This window comes from Nelusetta ayraudi, unplaced genomic scaffold (assembly GCF_046127955.1).
Source record: "Nelusetta ayraudi isolate G7.1 ecotype Tasmania unplaced genomic scaffold, CSIRO-AGI_Nayr_v1 ptg000106l, whole genome shotgun sequence".
Taxonomy (NCBI): domain Eukaryota; kingdom Metazoa; phylum Chordata; class Actinopteri; order Tetraodontiformes; family Monacanthidae; genus Nelusetta; species Nelusetta ayraudi.
In genome coordinates, this window is record NW_027466156.1 from 1,825,001 (window position 1) to 1,845,599 (window position 20,599).

Here is a 20,599-nt window from a genome sequence, read left to right on the forward strand (position 1 = left end):
TTTTTCTTTAACCCCATTTGCCCAAAATGATTTTTCATTTATTTGAGCTGTGCAACTTTTTGTCTTTGTCACGCGTATCTTGAGTCAAAAGAAAAGCAATAATAATTCACTCGTGTTTTCCCTTTACAAATGTCCCTGCTTTGGGTTTATCATTGAACGACAAATTCAGACACCTTGTCTTGAAAGACAGTACAATTTAAAAGGACTTCATTTTATTTTAAGAGTACAACCACGCAAAAAACACAACGTACAGATTTTACACCGTAACTCTCAGGGCTTCCGACAGTGGTTGGTTTCAAAAAGGCAACGACTCACTCAACGAGTGACTCATCTTGCTTTTTTACCGTCCGTCGTCGCTGGAGGGGGCACTACGCATGCGCGATGACATACGACCTCTCCAGAAAACAATTAGTCCGTTTTTTTTTCTTTTTGTCTGGCAAACCAGTAAAATAAAATAATAAATAATAAAATATGAACAATAAGGTGTTGCTCATTATCATCGTCAGCACTGTGGACTGACCCTTACTCGTTTGAGAAAAAAAAGCAACATAATTAAATCGTTTAAAAGTACCTCTGTACTTTTGTGATATAAATGACAAATATAAAAAGTACAAAAACAAAGGGATCATTTCAGCCCATAGCAGACAACACGGCCTCGCACAGCTTGTGCAGTCTCTTGTGCAGCTCTCCGCTCTCGCACCGCAGCGCTGCAGTGAGCGCCGCTGCCGCACGGTGGCGACAAAACCTCTCGCCGACTAGCATGTCACTCAGTTCGCCGCTGAGCCGTGGCGGGATCCAGTCTGACGGGACGTCCAGCCCGCAGCTCTCCATCACGCCGTTCTTCACCTCCAAGTGCAGTCGGGCGGTGCCGCTGAATTTACCGTCCACGAGCTTTATCGCGGACTGGACGCTGAACTTGGGCGTCTTACCGAACGTCCACTCCCAGCTCTGCAGCTCCGCAGCTGCCTCACTGAGTCCAGGGAACACCGACTGGTCTTCGGGGTTGATGAAGGTCGACAGAGCACTGAGGGCAAACTCTGTGGCAGACAGAGTGGAGTGGAGACTTATCAGCAACCGCATTCATATTTAATCATCAGTGATCAAAGCATTTTCAATCTGGCAGGTGCCCTTTGTTGCACTGCAGCTTCATACGTTGGCCAACACAGGGTGCCACAACTCAAAGGTTTATTCGCAAAAGAGCGGCAGGTACCTGTGTTGTACTGTCGCGCCACGGCGTCCAGCAGCTCCTCCCACTGCAGCGTGGGGGCATGGTCCACCAGGTTGGCCACGGGGGAGGGAACGCTGGGCGTGGCGTTGCTCTGGATGCCGGGACAGGAGGGGCGGAGCACGGCGGAGAGGGCGGAGCGATCGGCCGAGTGCAGCAGGGTGCAGTGGTGGTAGGATGACTTTCTGCTCAGCCTGGACGCACTTCCTGTCGACAGAAACAACAAATAGTGTGTACAGTCACACAGAGACCTATGCCATATGGAGATAACCTGTGGCAACAACTGAAAGACATAAACAAAACATTTACAATATAAAGGGAACTGAAATTAATAACAAAAGTGAATGTAAACAAATTTGATCAGAAATCAGATATTTAGTTAGAATCAGACTCAGAATTATTTATTCATGCTCAAGGGAAAATTACGTATAAATGCAGAATATCTAATAACCAGGGTTCAGAATCCTCCCACCCACCTGAGATCTTGAGGTGTCCATTGAGAAGAATGTCGAACCTGTCGGTGGCCTGGACGTCCAGGCCGGGCTGGAGCAGCCGCAGGGCGTCGGTGACCACCTTCAGGTTCCTCCTCCGGTCGTATGCCTTCTTGGAGGTGAAGAAGGTCAAGTTGAGGTTGCCCAGGTCGTGGTAGACGGTCCCCCCGCCGCTCCGCCGGCGCGCCAGAGGGATGCCCGCCTCCCTCATGGCCGGCAGGCTGCACTCGGTCCAGGGGTTCTGGTGGCGGCCGACCACCACGGCCGGCCGGTTCCTCCACAGCAGCAGGACGCTGCGCTTCTGCAGATCCACGTTGGCGTCGATCCAGTCCTCCAGCGCCAGGTTCTGGTAGACGTCGGTGGAGCGGGAACACAGAACCAGGCTGGCGTCGGAGGCGGAGGCCGCCGGGAAGCCTCTGACATGGGCAGAGCGAGTGAGGACTGGATGACTGCCGGTTGGACAACGGCAAACACCCCAGCCGCTTCTGAAAAGGGGCAGCGCCCTCCTGACGTGCAACAGCATGGCAATTTGCCAACTCAAATCTGTCGCTGCCTCATGTCCCCAAAACCTACAATGAAAAAAAAAACAAAAAAAAACAAGAAGGGTTTTTTACCCAAGTTCTAGCGATAAAAACAAACTGAATGGTAGAGATCGTTACCTGGGAAAAACAAGATTATTTTCTACTTGAAAAATGTATCAGTTTCCTGTTATAACATTTGGTAACCATCTTTAGCAAGAAGCAACCCATATTTTAATTAAAAAACTATTTCAAAGTTTTATTGTATTTGACCGTGTCTACATATGTATATTTTTATTGTATGATCATGTGTTGAACGGCACAACGTTGTCCACTAAAAATATTAACTCGGGGGGGTGGGAGATGACATCAGAGGGTGAAATAACTGTTGAAGGGCACATGACCACGTTTTGATTATTAGGAGCACTCTCTCGTCATCCAACCTGAACCTAACTTCACCGAAGGCAGCCCGGCCGGCCACAGTTTTACTAGCTTTAACATTAGCTTCAGCGTCTTCAGGAACTTCCTGTCAGGTTCAGGTTAAAAAAAAACAACAACCATGCAATTATGTAATTATGTGTAATTATGTATTCAAAATTACATTTAAACAGGCAATTTGTTGGATGAAACAGTAAAAGTGGTTTCACGCTGACCTGAATTGTTGACCGGAGTAATTCTGGAGCGGACCGGTGACAGGAAACAGCAATCCAACAGTTTCCGGCCTGCGCCTTCAAAATAATATAGGAATAAAATGTTTAAACGTGTGTTATACGATTTCGTTGCAAATATGTCTTTATCATAAGCTTGATTGAATTTATTATCGATGTTAACCCACAACCGCTTTTTAATCGTTCACATTCATGTTCTGATTTTGCACCCATTTCTTTATATTTTACGCGAAAGCAGAATTTTATTCCGGTGTGACAGTGTTATAGGACGCTTTACTATGACCTCGGTCCCACACCTCGTGTTGCACTGTGGGCCATCTGACGTTGGTTCCGGTCATAAAAAAAAGAAAAGAAAAAGAGTCGCTTTAAAGACTTCTTCGTGTATTGTTGTGGTAAAAAAACAAACAAACAAACAAACAAACAACCAAAAAAAACACCATATCCTCAGTAAAACATACATTATTTTTTTGAAATGTACATGATAGTCTTAAAATTTAAAAATAGCCCACTTTCTATCATGTCTAGCAAACAGAAAACTACATAAAATAAGGACTATTTTATGTAGTTTTCTTCTTCAATGATTCAAAATAAAAATAAAAAAATCCACTCTCAGAGCGCAGCTGCCTGGCTTCCTGTAGGACTATATAACTTTGATTGCATGATTGGCACCTTTTCATCAGAAAAATACCTGTCAATTCTTTGGCTGTAAAAGGCCAGTTGGGGGTGCTGTGTCCATTGCAGGGGTGCCATTCTTTTCGTTACAGGTCAATAAGTCAAAAAGATCAGTATGAAATTAGAATTGTATGGTCGAATAATATTCTGAATATATACATAAATATTGTCTCTAGCGATAATGTGTTTTGGAGTTAAATTTTTTTGTTGACTCAAACTTGTCTGTTCCACCGGCCTCTGAGATCATCATCAAGAGAAGGAAGCATAGTCAGAGGCGACGACCAGAGAGAGGAAGAACATGTGACCACATCCTGACATGACACTCATACACAACACATACACACACACAAACACAAAAACACGCACTCACCCAAGTCAGAGTTTGTCAGAGTCGATCGATGATGCATCAGGTGAGCGCTTCTTTCATTATTTCTTTACTGACCAGATATCGATGGGGGTGCGTATTAATTGTTACTTTTTATTTATTCACATTCTGTTGTCTATTTTTTCAATTCTTTCTCGTCGTTTCAAAATTTCAAGTTTTAAAGCCGAGAGCTAAAACTGACACGGACGTTGCAGACAGAGAAAGGAAACAAAAAAAAACAAGTCAAAATAGAAAAAAAGTTTTTTCTCTGTATTTGAACAATTTTCACCTCCGAATAAGAACAAAATAATTAAAATAATTTTAAAGCAAAATTGTCCAGACTTAAGATTAAGACAGAAAATACGTTTTGGTGAACACTGACGTGGTGCGTACCGAAACTTGACTGTTACTTTAAGAGCTGTGTGTGTGTGTGTGTGTGTGTGTGTGTGTGTGTGTGTGTGTGTGTGTGTGATCCACTGATCACACACACACTCGCAAACACACAAACAGCACTCTCGAAACCAAGTCACTCAGTTCCTGGCTCCCCTCTCCCCCAGGTTCCCTCCTATCCCATCATGCCTCACTTCCCGGACCCCTCCCTCCCTCCCGCTCCGGGCCTCGTCTCCGACCCCCCGCCGGCTCCTCACCCGCCTCCGTCCTTCACCGCCAATCAGCCGCCGCCTGTCATGAGCCGCTTCTTCTGCCCGGCTCCGGCCCCTCAGGTCTCCTCCCCCGACCTGGTGACCCCTCCCCCGGCCGGCTCCCCCCACCTCCTGTCCCCGCCACTCTACCACCCCTACAACCGCGGCTATGACTCGGGGTTCTATGAACCAGACTGGAGGGGAACCGACGAAGCTGCAGGTTTCACCTTCACGTGTCAGGTGAATGAAATTGAATCTGCGATTCGAGTGAACTAGTGGGTCGCAACCCAAAAGTGGGTCGCAAAGCTGTTTTGATATACATATATGTATATATGTGTATATATGTGTGTATATATATGTTTAGAGAGAAAAAAGGTGGACATTTATTTTGCAGGACACACAATTCAATAATTTCAAAATCTGTTTACTAGACATGATAGAAAGTGGGCTACCGCTTTTATTTTTATGGATTAATCTTGAGTTTTGTGGAAAAAGAAAAATGTTGGTCTTGAGAACCAGTTGAGAACCACTGAATTAAATCAATTCAAACATGTTTTGTTCTCCTCAGCAGGAAACCTCAAGGTCGAGACCTTTGCATCAAAACACAACAAGAAACAGAACCGCGCGTCATTTATTTACCATTCTCTTGTCTCTTCTGGACCAGAACCAGGCCATGGGCCACCTGAACCTCCAGCACCAGAGCCAGTTTGCCAATGGCGTGGCCCTCCTCTACCAGCCCGACATGGAGAACCCCAGTGGGGGGTCCTACAGGACACACACAGGGTGGTACCAGCAGGGTGCGGCCCAGGACCCCTGGAGGTCCAGCACTCTGCCCCAGCTGCACTGCTCCCCCCAGGCCTCCACCCCGGAGGCTCTGCCGCCGGCTCCTCCAGCTCCACACTGGAACTGCTTGGACTTCGTGGACTCGTCGCCGGCTGCCGCGGAACCTTCCAGCAGCCAGTTCTACCACAACACCCAGCCCTTCTGCAGCCCCACCACGCCGGGCCCCAGCCCCCACTACCCTCAGACACCAAACATCTCCAGCCCTCAGATGCAGCCCCACGAGAGGCTGGACCTCCTCACGCAGCTGGGCGGCGACTTTGACAGCTTCACCTTGATCCCCGACCTTCAGCCGACCTCCAGCCAGCACCTCCTGCCCATCCCGGAGCAGACGGACCTCCTGGCCGCCGCTGGGACCTCTGGGACCTCTGGGACCTCCATGACCTCCAACAGCGGCTCCTCACTGCAGGTGGGATGCAAGCAAGAGGTCAGCGGCTCCGCCCACTCTGCCAGTTGGACAGCAAAGGGCGGGGAAGGAGGCGGGGCAAGAGCAGCAAGTGGCAAAAGTGACTGGAGCTTTGTAAGTTTGGTGTCTGTGCATATTTAGAGTTCAAATGACATATTTCCTGATAAGTGGAAGCGTACAAAAGAACTGAAACAATAAAAGAGTCAAAGTAAAGGTTAGCTTATTGTATTTTCTTTTCCTGTGATTTTCAGGCAGCCCCCACCCAGCCTAAAAGCAGTTCTGAGCCTCTGAACAGCAGGTAACCTGAATTATTTTTTATGAATAATGAATTTTTTATATTGGTAAAATAACCTGCACATAAATTTTTATTAGTTTAATCGCAATACAATAAATGTAATTTGGTGGATCAAAGGTCTTGCTCCCAGCTAGCTGCCATCCTGAACCACCATATTTCTAAGGAAGCCTGGTGTGGACAATACAGCCCACCTGAGGGCGCTTTTTGTAATTGAGGTGAACGCTTGTGTCTTCAAATAAACCAACGAAAAAGAAGGTGCACCAGGTATCCAGGTTTGGGGATGCAGGCCACCATAGTTCACGGGGAGGGCGTCCACAATTATTAACCTTTAAGTTCCAACCACAACAACAATTGTGTCTCCCACCACAGGCTGCTGTGCGTGGTGTGTGGTCGACAGTTCCGCAGTCTGCCGGCCTTGAACGGACACATGCGTTCTCACAGTGGCGGCACCCGGTCGGTGGCCTACAAGGTGAGCTAACACACATCAGGAACAAACAGGAAATGACTTTGTCGTAATAGAATAAGAAAAAAGATTAAAAAAGAAAAAGAAAAAAAAAAAAAGAAAAAACAGTTTTGCAAAAATCTGACTGTTGCATCATCAGAGCGACAACCCCTCCCCGCTGTCACCCACCACGTCGCCCGACCCGCCCGCAGTGGGACGCGGCCGCCAGAGGAGGCGCAGCAGCCACCCACCGACGGCGCCCCCTGCCTGCGCGCCGCTCTACTGCAGCCTGCTGCGCTGCTGCAGCCTGCAGGGGGAGCAGGCGAGGGCCAGGGGTGTTGGCGTGCACGAGCACTACACCCCACCGCCCATGCTGTGCCCCCTCAGGGCGGGGACGGGGCTCTACTGCAACCTGGCAAGCAGGAGGCAGCAGAGGGCACAGACGGTGCGGCTCCAGAACAGCGACAGTGAGTTTGACTCCTGGGCACCGGCACTTGTCACCTGTCGACCTAGTGAAATGGCGCCCTCTCTGGTGGCTCTTTCACATTACAAACGTTTTGCAGGGAATGACATCATGTTTGCGTGCACTTTCCTTTTTTTGCAGGTTTCCTTGAAGCAGCCTCTCCCCCTCCGGGAACACTAACGACAAAAACCACAAAGCCGTATGTAATGTCTTCTCAACATGCTAAAAAGCAAAAAAACAAAAAACAAATCCTACATCCTGTTCACACCAACACCAACCACAGGGTGATCAACGAGGGGCGGGACTTCCAGGCAGACATTCCACCCCTACAGCAGTGGCAGGATACCGATTCCGACTCCCACAATGCACTGCTGCTATGGATGGCACATGACCATCTGGAACATCCGGACACTCAACTAAGAAGTAAATCAAACACGTGTACGCCACAATGATATCCGTCAATGTATGAACTGTTTTTTGACTGTTTTCCTGTGTTAAAGTTGAAGCTCTGCTGATGATGGCTCACTCCAGTGTGGTGCCAGGGGGCGGGGCCAGCCCAGAGACCATCCTCCAAATCCTATCAGAGTGCCGCGGTGACTTCCTGGTAAACATCTGATTGGTTGTTCAGCCGTGTAGCGCCTACTTATCAAGTGTTTTCTTCAAACACCAAATAGTTTTTCTGGGCGTTGAAATGATTGATGTGACGATGCTGATGTCGTCTTGTTTTTTTTCCGTCTTTCAAGTTGACGGTGGAGAAGCTTCTGTTGCCTGCCGCTGAAACCTCCGAGGAGACTTCGGCCCCGCCGCCCAGAAGTATGTTCTTTCCATTTATTTAACAGAGAAAACTCGAACACTGTTATCAAGAGAATAACGACGCTCAATGGGCTTTAGTTGTTTTTTTTTACGAAGTAGTCCTTTAACCACTGTTTGTTAACACACACACACACACACACACACACACACACACACACACACACACACACACTCCAGGCAGTAGCTGGAGCCCTGCAGAGACGAGGCTGCTGCTCAAATCCCTGCAGCTTTATGGCAAAGACTTCGGCCGTGTCCAGAGAGCCGTGAGTTTTTCAGTTCTGTTTGAAACATCAGAGAAAAGTGTCACATGACCTTCATCGGCGCAGAGTTCAGTGTGTGTGTGTGTGTGTCCAGGTCCAGACCAAGTCCCTTTCTCAGTGCGTGGAGTTTTACTATCAGTGGAAGAAGAAGTTGAACCTGAGTGTGAAGACCCCTGCTGGACTGTCCTTCACACTGCCCGCAATCGTAAGAGACATTGGCTGAGCTTTAAACCATCATTTGACAAGGAAATATATGTACATACACGTAAATATATTTTTTGTCAAATGACAAAAAAAGTTTCAGATTTTCTCTCCAGAAACAAACTAAGAATTAAAAGTGATGCCAGTCGGCGGTCGGTTAGTTTGAGTGTTTCAGGTCAGTCACTTCAGTCCCATGTGAACACAAGTGAAACCGAAGGCTCAATGAATTAAAAGAAGCCAACCGGAAGCCACCGAAGCCACTACACACATACACACACACTAGAGACACACACGCAATGGCAGTAAGTACACACTGAAACACACACCCACGCATCTCACACTTCCTGTCAGAGCCCAGCGTGCGGCGCAAAAACTGTGACTTGACATTTCAAATAGATGTCGTGCTTGTGTATGTGTGTATGTGTGTACCTGCGTGCGGTCAGACCTCAGTGACATAATTTTCCATCAGCGTTTTTTTATTTTTTCCAGGGCTAATTTAGTTTCAGGCTTGGCTTTTATTTTTATTTTTCAGATTAGGTTTTTCACGCACTGCTCTGACTGACCACATACATTAAAAAGCGAACTTGTTACAAAAGGAGACACACTCACACACAAAGACCCACAACTTCACATTTTTCTTTTTTTTGTACCAGCTTTGAGAAGATTCCGGGAAAGATGTTCTCACTCAGAGTCTATCAGTAGTGAAGAAAATCCTTCACAGGAAATGAAACGTGAGTCCAACGTGTAAAACAGTTCCTCTGTCCGTGTCTCTATGCAGGGCAAAAGGTCGGCCAAAGGCCCATGATGCACCAACGACTGCACACTACGGACCCGCAAAGCCTCAGTTGGGCTGCTTGTACACTTGTTTGTTTGTTTGTTTGTTTGTTTTGATGGTGATCATGCTGACAAATGATGTGATGTACATTTGACCTTTTTTTCTTGTTTCACCCTGACTGACAATAAAGAGCTCCACTCTGTGTTTGAGTTATTGAATTTTTTTCTCACCTTAATCCTCCCAGCTCTCCTCAGCAGAGCTCCACTTATTAAGGGATGACTGGGCCTCTTGTGTTGCCGTCTGGGAAAATACAAAAAGCATTTTAAAAAAAGAGTGCAGATTAATTAAAGAAGAAGAAAAAAAAACAGCGTGTTGGATTGGTTTGCCATTGGTTGATTATTTTCCTACCCTGAACCTGAAACTGAAGTGGTTGAAAAAAGCTCTCGATGGAGCCTGACACACACAGGGGGCACCGGCAAGTCACCTCACCGCAGAGGAAAGCGAAAAAGCCACAGTTTCACCAGGATCCCATCATGTGTGATGTTCTCGGGTTTTCCAGTGGATTGAAGCGTTATTATCATAATATTTATGATTATTATTGTTATTATTCTGCAGGATGATAGTTCAATGTGGCTCCCTAAGCTTTTTGTATCCGGCCTGCAAAACTTGAGGATATTATATTCAACGAAAGTAAGTCATAAAATAGCTGTACTTCATACACTTTTTTCAGTGTTTTAAGAGTCATTTCAATAAAAAGCTAAATACGATGGGGCTTCTAAGACAATGATTTTGCTGCGACGCTGTTCATTTTCAATTGACATTAAAGTACATGTTTTATACATATCCCATGGATATTTTTTCCTCCTATGAGGTGGTACACCAAAACGCTCCATCCATCTGCTCCTGCTCTGGCCCCTTCTGTTAAATTTTAGAAGCCATTGTGGCCCCACCAGTCAAAACGTTTGCCCACCGCTGGTCCAAACAGAGACTAAATAAAAGAAATGTATCATAGGGGTTTTCGAGTGCGCTGAAGCAGCAATAATTATTATCATTAATATTATTATTGCAAAGCTAAGCTATGATATGAGCTTCGGAGGCTACATTCCTGCACCTGTAACCTGCACCCGAATCCCTTTTTTAGAAAAATATATCATCTCACTTCCTCTGCAGGTCGCTGTCAGTTTGACAGGAAAAATGTCCTGCAGCAGTCTCAGCATGCTTTTCAAGTTTTTTTTTCCTTTTTTGTTCCTGACCCGATTGCCTGCACCGTGTTTCTCTGTTTGTTCTGCTGAGTAAACACAGGAATTGTTTAAGTTCTGAGCAAAACTTCACCAAACTTCACTCTGAGCCAACAAGACCAGCAGCAGAAGCAGCAGCAGCAGCGAAACAATCTTCACATTCTTCATCTAATCTCTTTTAGTGAATTTTCATGTCAAAGCTCAGGAGAGTCTCCTGAGCCAAAGGCTCCGGGCGCCTAATAGTAATAAAAGCGTGACTCCGCCCTCCTCCAAAGGTCCTCCCAGGACTGGGAACAAGGGGCAGGAGAGTCGGAGAGAAGTAGTAGAGTTGGAGAAGGAGGTGGAGGAGGAGGAGGAGGAGGATGGGAGCGCAGGATCAGGAAGACTCAGCGGCGGCAGCAAAGACTCCTCCGGCCAGGAGGAAGCCTCAGAGGACGTCCAAGGAGGTTCAGTTCGCTGTGCTGCCGGACAAGTATGAACCGCTGATCGAGGAGGTGGAGGAGGAGGAGCAGGAGACGGAGGAGGAGAGGAGGAGGAGGAAGGAGGAGAAGAAAAGGAGAAAGAAGAGGCGATACAAGAAGTACAGGAAGGTGAGAGGGACCTTTGACCTCAGAGGGGGGTGGAGGGGTGGCGTTTGTTTTGGCCTTGGGGCTGATTAGGGTCACATGACCATTCAACAGGGCGATCATTACTCGGGTGTTACTGTTGTTGGTGATTTTATTTATTTTTTTGGTCACAAGGTGTGAAATTAAAATTTAGAAATTTTAATTTCAATTTCAAGGGGTAAGTGATAACAATTGCGACAAGTCTGCTTCGATTGCGGGAGACAAAACAAAAGAAAGAACTTCTTAGCGTCATGTTTCTGTTTGAAATGTGCTGCGTCGCCGTCATGTGAATTCCTCTGTGCTCCAGGAGAGTGAAAATGCAAACAAAGTTTGTTGTCATCGTCATTAGAGACACACAAAAGTTTTTAACACCTTTATGATCCTGTTGATATATTATGTAAAGAACAAAAACTGTAGAGCAATGCGAGAGTTTATCTGAAGTCTTAAGCTCGAAGCGCCACCCCCCTACTGTTAAACTTCAACTTGGCTGGCAAAGCTTGGTGACCTTTGACCCCCGGGGGCAGGGCTGAGGCCTAGCCGCATCTATCAGCCAAAGTCACTGATTTGAACCGGAGGGGAATTCTTGCACTCACATCTTGGTGGTCCTCTGTGGCCGAGGTCACGCTTGCGTTCAGGGGTCACGAGCGGCAAAAAAACACCAGCGCTCTCCTCAGTGTCATTTCCTGTTTTATTCAACCCCTTGCCAGTGGCCCGAACGTGCCTTCGGCTCCGCGAAGACAACCCTGTGCTCAGAAATGTGATCGTCCTCAGAAGCGCATCATAGCCCATTAGATCTCTACCACCCCCTGGTGGCTGTCAAGCGAGGATGCAGGAGAGGTTCTTACTTTTTTAATCCTTTAGAGATTAAAATCTTCTTCTTCTTCTTCAACACTCTTTTATTTTTGGTTTTACCTACAGTCGCTAGTGCAAGAGGAAAGGCCAGGTTTTAAACAAAGTTTAAAACCTGGATAAACTGGGAATGTGGTTGAGCCGTAAGCAGAAGGTGAATAATGGGGCACAGGTTGATCCCTCTGTCATTCGTAAAAAATTGATTCAGTCCTTTGACTCCATGTCGATTTCACTTTTTACAAGAGACAAGAGCAGGGACTTGAATTCTTTCAATGAAATGTGGACTTTTAACAATGCACTATGTGCAGTGACAGAGGGGAGGTTGTTTATTAGTGATGTTCTCATGTCAAAGTTTTATTTATTTATCTATCTATTTATTAATTTATTTAGATTGGTTGTGTTGAACTGTGTGTTGTGTAATGTTGTTTGATGAATGAGAATGACGGCGGAAATTAATTGTTGTTTATCAAAACCTCCTCCTCCTTCTCCTCCTTCCTGCTTCTTCTTCTTGCTGTGCGACAGAATGTGGGAAAGGCACTGCGGTTTAGCTGGCGCTGCCTGCTGGCTGGCCTGCAGAACCTGGCCTCCGTCTACGCCTCCCCGGCGGCCGCCACCACCACGGTGGTGACGGAGGTATACCAGCGCTCCTTCTCTTCTTCCAGCAGCAACAAGGCGTGATGAGGTGGCGGCGGCGGCAGGGAGGGTCTACGTCGACCACCTGAAGCGCAAAGACATTTTCGGGAGGCTGGTTTAAAACTTTTCCTGAACTGAGACTTGAGTGATGGAGACGGATGGATGGAGGGATAGAGGATAGAGGATTTCTGCGATTTTGTTTTTTTTTTGGTCTGTTTTACAAAATAAAGAGGGAAAAAAAAGTGTGAAAACATATTTATGGGAATCAAAGCAACGTCAGTCGTTCTGTAAGCCAGTGAGTGATGTGTCACATCGAGAAATTGTAGACACTTTTTAAAAATGTATTATTACTATTTTTGTACATAATCTAACAAGAAAATACTAAAGTAAGTAATGCGCATCACGAGTGGCCTTGCTGTTGATTAAATAGGAAAGAGAGAAGCAGGAATTTGATACGAAGGCAGCTGGAAGCTAAGCTAAAAGGCAAATTGACAACAAACAAAGAACAAAGGAGTTGTCAGTGGTGACTTAAGTAACGGGAAGGGGCATGGTCATGACCAGGAGATTGTAAGCAAAGTACCAAATCACTGATTTTTCTGTCATACGACACTCTGTGTCGACTGATATCCAGTCGTGGTATTCTTTTTCTTTTTCTTTTCTTTTTTTTAATCTAGAGTAGTATGAGCATGTCATTTGGAAGAGTAAAAGAAAACAAAACAGGTTTGTCAGTGTCGGGCCAAGAAGGTCACATGACCTGCATATAGTTTCTATGTGTTTGCTTGTAATTCATTTTATTGTCAAAATCAAAATAAACTGAATTTCAAAACCAATTTGTAGCACTTTAAAAAAAAAAAAAAACTCCTGGCTGTCTCATCAGTTTCTTTCCATGTTCTCTTTATGAAGAAGAAGAAGAAGAAGAAGATTTTTTGATTTTTACAACCACATTTTATAGAAGAAGAAGAAGAAGAAGAAGAAGAAGAAGAAGAAGATCAAATAATAATTAGTAATAGTTTGTAATTTCTAAGTTTTGCTGCCTCTTGGCCAGGACTCCCTTGAGAAAGAGATTTTTTAATCTCACAATGCGACTTTCCTGGTAAAATAAAGGTAAAATAAATAAAATCAAGGACTTTATTTATCCCACATTGGTCTAAATTTGCATGGTACAACAGAATATACAGTGAAAAGAGAAGAATTAAAGAGTACAAAGAGTGAATTACAAAAGGGAAATAAAGAAATAAAATACGGACAAGTTATTTACATATCTAAACAAGTGTTAATAAAATAGTGTTTCATTGCACCGTGGTGAAAACTTAAGTGGTTGATTAAAATGCTTTAATGTGTGCAGTGTGTTTGTATTTGTGTGCGGTATTTATGAATCTACTATATAGTAATAGTAATACCAACAGCTCATTGTGTCCATTTTGCTCATTCTCTCGACACTTTCATGTAACTTTTTTTGTTGTATTCTTCCCTTTTAGTGGGCGGGGGGACTAAAGGAGGTATAGTCAGCGGCCAGCCACAGGAGGGCGCTGGTTCACCACGCAGAACTCGCACCACCACCAACTTCACAGGTTGCTCCAAAGTGAGAAGAGGGGGGAGAAGGAGGGGAGGGAGGGCGACGGTCCAAATGAAAGCACCCTTAAAGGTTCTCCACTTTACTTTTTTTTTTTTTGTGCGTGTGTGTGTGTGTGTGTGTGTGTGTGTGTGTGTGTGTGTGTGTGTGTGTGTGTGTGTCCGCGCTCGGTGAGAGCAGCAGCAGCAGCAGCTGTGCAAGCAGCGGCGGGAAGAAGTTACCACGAGAGGCAACAGCGGACATGGAGCTCCGGGGACAAGCGGCACTCTCTCGCTTCGGACACTCTCTGTAGTCGCACGACGTCATGTTTTGTTTGGTTTTTTGTTTGTTTTTTAACTTCCACCGCCGAGACTAGAGAGAGATAGACAGAGTGCGAGAGAGAGTGAGAGGGAGAGAGAGAGGGAGTTTGAGTGGTACCTGCAGTCCAACATGTCCCCCCTGCAGCGCGCCGTCTACTGGCGGTTGTCCCTTGTCTTCCTCCTCACCCCGCTGCTCTTCTTTTTGGACATTTTCACCGTCGCCATCTTCGCGACCACCTGCCGTCTCCCGGGGAACGGCAGTGAGCACAGGACCGCGGACGTCAACCAATCACGGCCCACTGATGAGCCAGATGTGAGTTACCGAAAAGTACATGATTTTTTTTTTTTTTTTTTTTTTTTAGAATAATAAATAACTATATATATAGATTCATATTCATATTTATTTAGTTTTTATGTATGTTTTTTTTTTTTAATTTAAATTATTCAAAGTCAAGTTTTTGTTTTGGTCCTAAACACAGCTAGCGCTAGCGTTCCACACCCCTTTCAACCAGTTGTAAACATTCTGCTATTTTACTTTAATAATGAACATCTTTGATTCATATCATCACCCCTGTGGTGTTAAAATATGAAGTTTTAAGATTAATGTTACTAATACCTAGCAAGATCTTTCTCTCTCACACACACACACACTCACATGAACTTCAAATCTGAACGCTTCTACTTTTTTTTAAAGTTAAATTATAGCTCCAGTCAATGACTGAGTCCTCGGGCAACCTAGTTTCAAAACTGAATTTGTTGTCAAAATTTGCATTTATTTTGACGGTAAAAAACATAGCAAGTACCTTTCTTTTTTGTCATAAATTTCTGTCCGAATGCTTAATCATTAATCAATTAAATGTCTTTATTTACTGTGTTATTAACTAAATTTATTACATTACAAAAATTATTACATCTTATGGCCCTTTTTTATCAGGACAGTGTGCATTACTGCCAGGAAAAACAAACGCAAAACTGTCAAGTTTCCTGGATGTTGCGCAGAGAGGACAAACAAGAGTAGTGTTGTGTTGTCTAACAGCCTGTGTTTGTGTGCGTCAGTCAGTGTGTGCGTGGACAGAGTGGCTGCCGTACAGCCAGACTCTCTTCATGGTCGGGATGCTGCTGGGGTCACTGTTCGGAGGAGCCATCTCTGACCGGTATCACAGTCTCGGAAAAACGCGGGAAATAAACCTCCCTCCCTCTTGTGCCTCCTCCGCCACCTGCCCTGTTTTTGTTTTATTTTTTTTGTGGCTGCAGGTACGGCAAGCGCCCAATGCTGCTTGTGTGCCTGTGCCTGCAGGCCGTGTGTGGCCCCGCCCCTGCCGCCCTACCCCATCCACTGTTCTTCCTGGCCGTGCGCTGCCTGACGGGCCTCTGCTGCTGCTGCATCAACATCAGCTCCTTCAGCCTAGGTAACCACACACACAGAGACAAAGGGGGGGGGGGCGGGGCAGCTTTTAAAGGGCTGTGGGTTCAAAGGTCAATGTTAGATTCTGACACCCGAAAGTGCAAAATGCACAAGATAAAAAAAACGTTTTCTCAAAAATCTTGTTTGTATATAGCTAAAGATTTGATAGTTTGACTTACATAAGAGCAAGAAGCACACGTCTTATTGGCTCACATGCGGCAGATCCAAAACACGTGACCTTGATGAGGCTAATGAAGGGGGATTGGCCCACTGCAGGGTTCTGGATCTGGGCACCTTGGAAGCCCACCTGCTGGGACTGAGAGAGGTGTCCTGAGAGAGAGAGAGAGAGAGAGAGAGAGAGAGAGAGAGAGAGATCATTAATTTTCAAAAGCATTCCCAGAATGAGCGGCGTCACGGTGACCTCTGGCCTTTTGCCAGCGGTCGTGGTGGTGGGGTGCCTCAACCCTAAAAGGATACTAAGATACTAAGAGGGGATCAAGAATGTGGCCGGGGACGAATTAAAGAGCTCCACCTGTTTTCTTGTGTGTGTTTTTCTGTGTGGCCAGACCTTATCTGAGCTGCAGAGCTACTTCCTAGTTCTCTGACTTCCTGTAACTCTTCTAAATTCAGAAATGTCATTATGATGATTAAGATAAGCTAAACCTTTGCTGGCTAAACCAGCCGGTACTTGCTTAAGAAGACACAAACTTTGAAATGGTCAATATTTATGTTAGCAAGCTTGGTTAGCAATTGCTAAAAAACAAAACAAAAAAAAACAGCTTTGAGCATTTTTTACTGGCACTGCAAATTCTGCTCCGCGAGCATGAATGAAGTAGCATGAAGACAAAGTTGTCGGTTTTCCCTTGATTTGCCCTGTCATTGGTCCATCCCTCCTCCCCATCTCCGCCCCCTGCTGCAGCGGTGGAGTGGACCCCGCCGTCGGGCCGCCTCTGGTCCTCAGCCTTCCTGCCCTTCTGCTTCAGCCTGGGGACGATGGGCGTGGCCCCGCTGGCCTGGCTCAGCAGCACCTGGACCTCGCTGCACCTGGCCATGGGTCTGCCGCTGCTCGTCTGTCTGCCGCTCTTCTTGTCGGTGGACCCACACCCACCCACCCACCCACACACAAGCACACACACACACCTCTGTTTTTAATGTGTAAGAAGTCATGGGCTGACATGGCTAACAGCAGCTTCCCTCCTGTTTTTTCTTGTCCCACCAGCTGCATCCCGGAGTCTCCTCGCTGGCTGCTGCTGAAGAAGAAGGCTGCGCTTCTGGATCGTTACCGTCAAAACAGTGCTGCAGACAAACAGTGCATCAACCTGGTAAAAGGACACCAAAACTCTTGTCAAGAGATATTTTCATCAAGCCACATATCATTAAGAATGACACTTTGTATACACTGAATAGTTCTAACAATACAGTTTCCTCATATGTGAGATAATAATTTGATCCAAAACATGCCTAAAGTATCTCAATACTTATCCTAATGAATCAATGATAGTTTGTTTTTTTCAGTGACAGGATTCCCTGTGTAATTGAAGTTTTTATGTGTCTTCCAGTAAACTGCCCCCCCCCCTTTTTTTTTTTTTTACTTAACTTTTGGGTGATTCATCCCTAGTTAACACTATATTTCCATTGTTACACAAGCCCACTTAACACAGCGCCACGGCAACTCCAGAGTTGGAATGGAAGCGATTAGCTGCCTTGCCAAATGCAGCCGGTGGCAAACAACCTTGCCCGTTCATAAAAAAACAAAAAGAGCTCTTTGAATGCCCCATCAAGAAGCCGAAGATGGCGGTCGCCGATAGAGGCAGAGTTCCTCAGTTCACAGGAACTCGAGCCATGGTTGTCTCTCGCCGTCTGACTCCACACACACACACTCACACACACAGAGAGAGAGAGACAGAGAGAGAGGGACAGAGAGAGAGAGAGAGAGAGAGAGAGAGAGAGAGAGAATGGCGCAGCCCACTATTGTGAAAGCATCACTGTGGCTGCAGACAGTCAGACTGAACCGTCAGTATCTGAAAGTATGAACGCGAGAATGTATTGTTTTTTTTCCGGGTGGTATGATGATACTGTTTCTGGTATCGCAATACTGTTCTGGTATTGTGCTACTGTTCTGGTATTGCAATACTGGTCTGGTATTGAGATACTCTTCTGGCATTGCGATACTGTTTCAGGTATTGCAATACTGGTCAGGTATTGTGATACTCTTATGGCATTGCGATACTGGTCAGGTATTGTGATACTCTTATGGCATTGCGATACTGTTTCAGGTATTGCAATACTGGTCTGGTATTGTGATACTCTTCCGGCTTTGTGATACTGGTCTGGTATCGTGATATTGTATAACCCGATGAGGTTTGAATCAGTTTTCCGAGAAGGGTAAGCGTAAGTAAGGAAGGGGTTAGAAGAAGGGGTGGGGCTACTCAGAGACATCCGTCTGTTGCACTTAATCTGTGTCAAGCCGTTGAACTTTGCCTCAAATTGTCTTTGCCAAGTGGAGAAAACACACACACACACACGATGGTCACCTAGTCAATTATTTAAAGCCGTGTCTGTGACATTAACTGTGTGTGTGTGCTCGCGTAGCTGTTGGATTCAGCCTGGACCGACCTGCAAAAGGCCGCCGAGGCACAGCAGGTGCTACAGGACCGAGGACACACCCCTAGTGACACCGTCCTCCTCAAGCACCCGACCATCCTGCTGCGGCTCTTCACCATGAGCTACTTGAGGTTCTGAAAAACTAGTGATGCAAGAGTGAAAGTTAAAAAAAAAAAAAAAAACTTTTACTATTAAAACGACTTTTACAATTTTTGGGGGGAATTTGTGAAAATCTGTGAACTTTTCTCCGACCGTCTATGCAGCGCTGTGTCTGCACTCACCTACTACGGCATCTGCATGAACGTGGGCTCCTTCGGCGTGGACGTCTACTCTGCCCAGTTCTTCTCAGGCCTATCAGAGACCCCCTGCCTGCTCATCCCGCTGGTCCGTCTTGGTCGGCGCGCACTGAGTGTGCTCACGCTGCTGCTGAGTAGCGCCTCATGCTTCCTGTCGCTGCTGCTGTCCATGCTGGACGGTGAGTTTCCCAAACTGTTTCAAAATGACGTCATATTTATTTGCCGGACATCAAAATCTATGAGGATGAGGCCATAGGATACTTCCTGTTTTACAGCCCCACCAGAGATCACCATGACTCTGGCCCTACTGGGGAAGCTCTGCATCCTGGCCTCCATCTTCATCTCGGTCCTCTACAGCATCGAGCTCTTCCCCACCATGGTCAGGTAGATGCTCGCGCACGCACGGGGTTGAGTACTCATAAAATATGTGCCAATACCACGACACAGATACCAGTTGTATATCGACGTATATGAAATTTGTGTTTGTACTGTAGTGAAACTTGTTCTCGCAAAAACATTCTGAGGAATGTTGTTCAAATAACACAACATCTGTGGAAATTAAAAAACAAAAAACTGATTCTATCATGTGTAATGGCCTTATTAAGTACTTGTGAGGACTCGGTAATCGGTGAGTCCTGAAATGCAAATACTCATACTCTACTCGCTCGGCAAAAAAAAGTGGTATCGGCACATCCCTACACACATCCCTCTAAGCACCCCCCCAACCCCCACTTCCTCCAGGCAGCGCTGTGTGTCCCTGGTCAACCTGAGCTTCCGGGTGGGCTGCCTGGTCAACTCGCTGGTGCCGCCTAACCCCAACGGAGCCATCTCATTGGTCGCCATGCTGGTGTACAGCAGCGGTCCCCTGTTGGGCTGCGCCCTGTGCCTGCTCCTGCCCGAGACCAGTGACGTCCCGCTGCCCGACTCGGTGGAGGAGTGCGAGCGGCAGCCTCGACCCCGCTTGCCGACTCTGAGCGCCATCCAGTGGCCAAGGTGAGAATTGAACAGTTATTTCTTATTATGCTGAATTCAGATCCCAGATGATGGATGGAATGGACATTTTTTTGCCCTTTTATGAGAGAAAAGTGTGCCCACTGTTGGGTATTGAGGAATAGAAACTGATTGTTGCCATTTATTGCTGAGAAAAAGTTAAAAACAACAACAGAGTTGCCCTTTAATTTGCCTCCAACAGGACTTTCTCAGGACTCAATCCCATGGTTGTTGTTGACAATAATTAACATTTCGCGTCACAAGGGTTTGGTGTGTTTTTGTTTTCCTGCCAACATTCAGTATGAGACACACACACACACACACACACACGTACACGTACACGCACACGCACACGCACACGCACACACACACACACACGCACACACACACACACACACACACGCACACACACGCACACACGTGGACGAGACGTGTTTGTCCGGCTGGTTGTTACGTTTGAATGCGTTCACGCTTGTGTGCTCACGTGTTTCCAGAAAGCTCCTGAGCAGCCAGACGGGCAAAGCGGCGGCTGAGCCTGCGGAGAAGGAGGAGGCCAACACACACTCAGGATTCATCTAAACGATTTGTCCTTCGCCGTCTCAAGCGCCTCGGTCCGGTTTGATCTCCAACTGGTGATTTTGAGTCGATGAATGGCGGGCGCATAGTCACGTGATTGCCAGCTCCCGTTATTCTAGTATTGTTCCTTTCATCGTACTATCGTCGTTTCTTTTTTTATGAAGCCAGTGGGATCTGTACAACACAACACAACAAACAGTCTGTGCCAATCTTCCCCAATAAAAGATGCCGAGTTGCTCAGTGACACTGTGTGTTTGTGTGTGTGTACATGTGTGTGTGTTTTCCTTGCGATATAATGAAATCAGATGGTGCCTCAACTCGGGAAAATGCAACTGCCCCAGTCCTGACGCGAGCCGTTCAGCAGAGGAAAGGGTTTTCTTCACGTCGCCACGCAAACAACTCACTGCTAAATTCACAAATAAAGCCGCTTTCTAATTGGGAGCAGCAGCTTTTTGTA

General features: G+C 46.2%; 4 protein-coding genes across 10 annotated transcripts; 3 read left to right on the forward strand and 1 right to left on the reverse strand.

Annotated features, from left to right (window-relative positions):
- Positions 1–185: 185 nt before the first annotated feature.
- lipt1 (lipoyltransferase 1) lies at positions 186–14,516 on the reverse strand. Of its 2 annotated transcripts, XM_076048556.1 has the most exons (6): positions 14,390–14,516; positions 9,305–9,374; positions 2,888–2,962; positions 1,702–2,285; positions 1,211–1,432; positions 186–1,037 (listed from the first exon to the last, which is right to left on the reverse strand). In XM_076048556.1, exons 4-6 carry the CDS (start codon positions 2,237–2,239, stop codon positions 631–633), a joined length of 1,167 nt encoding a protein of 388 aa, XP_075904671.1. In that variant the 5' UTR covers positions 2,240–2,285; positions 2,888–2,962; positions 9,305–9,374; positions 14,390–14,516; the 3' UTR covers positions 186–630. The 2 variants fall into 2 exon arrangements, with proteins under 2 accessions (XP_075904671.1, XP_075904672.1); XM_076048557.1 differs by lacking the exons at positions 9,305–9,374; positions 14,390–14,516 and having other exon boundaries at positions 2,888–3,234.
- On the forward strand, positions 3,436–9,276 carry LOC142903100 (uncharacterized). 2 transcript variants are annotated; one of them, XM_076048547.1, is made up of 13 exons: positions 3,436–3,984; positions 4,496–4,819; positions 5,244–5,939; positions 6,077–6,123; positions 6,490–6,589; positions 6,723–7,029; positions 7,167–7,224; positions 7,309–7,448; positions 7,526–7,629; positions 7,769–7,838; positions 8,016–8,101; positions 8,193–8,303; positions 8,953–9,276. In XM_076048547.1, exons 1-13 carry the CDS (start codon positions 3,973–3,975, stop codon positions 8,956–8,958), a joined length of 2,061 nt encoding a protein of 686 aa, XP_075904662.1. In that variant the 5' UTR covers positions 3,436–3,972; the 3' UTR covers positions 8,959–9,276. The 2 variants fall into 2 exon arrangements, with proteins under 2 accessions (XP_075904662.1, XP_075904661.1); XM_076048546.1 differs by having other exon boundaries at positions 9,078–9,276.
- Positions 10,433–13,229, forward strand: LOC142903159 (required for drug-induced death protein 1-like). Its single transcript, XM_076048652.1, has 2 exons — positions 10,433–10,902; positions 12,289–13,229. Exons 1-2 carry the CDS (start codon positions 10,675–10,677, stop codon positions 12,442–12,444), a joined length of 384 nt encoding a protein of 127 aa, XP_075904767.1. The 5' UTR covers positions 10,433–10,674; the 3' UTR covers positions 12,445–13,229.
- On the forward strand, positions 14,402–20,393 carry LOC142903102 (solute carrier family 22 member 13). Of its 5 annotated transcripts, none has more exons than XM_076048550.1 (11): positions 14,402–14,584; positions 15,328–15,425; positions 15,526–15,680; positions 16,596–16,764; positions 16,896–16,998; positions 18,269–18,411; positions 18,544–18,755; positions 18,852–18,960; positions 19,318–19,569; positions 20,061–20,178; positions 20,229–20,393. In XM_076048550.1, the coding sequence occupies exons 1-10, from the start codon at positions 14,402–14,404 to the stop codon at positions 20,143–20,145; spliced, it is 1,509 nt and encodes a 502-aa protein (XP_075904665.1). In that variant the 3' UTR covers positions 20,146–20,178; positions 20,229–20,393. The 5 variants fall into 5 exon arrangements, with proteins under 5 accessions (XP_075904665.1, XP_075904666.1, XP_075904668.1 ...); XM_076048552.1 differs by having other exon boundaries at positions 14,446–14,584; positions 15,332–15,425; XM_076048554.1 differs by lacking the exon at positions 15,328–15,425 and having other exon boundaries at positions 14,452–14,584.
- Positions 20,394–20,599: the final 206 nt, after the last annotated feature.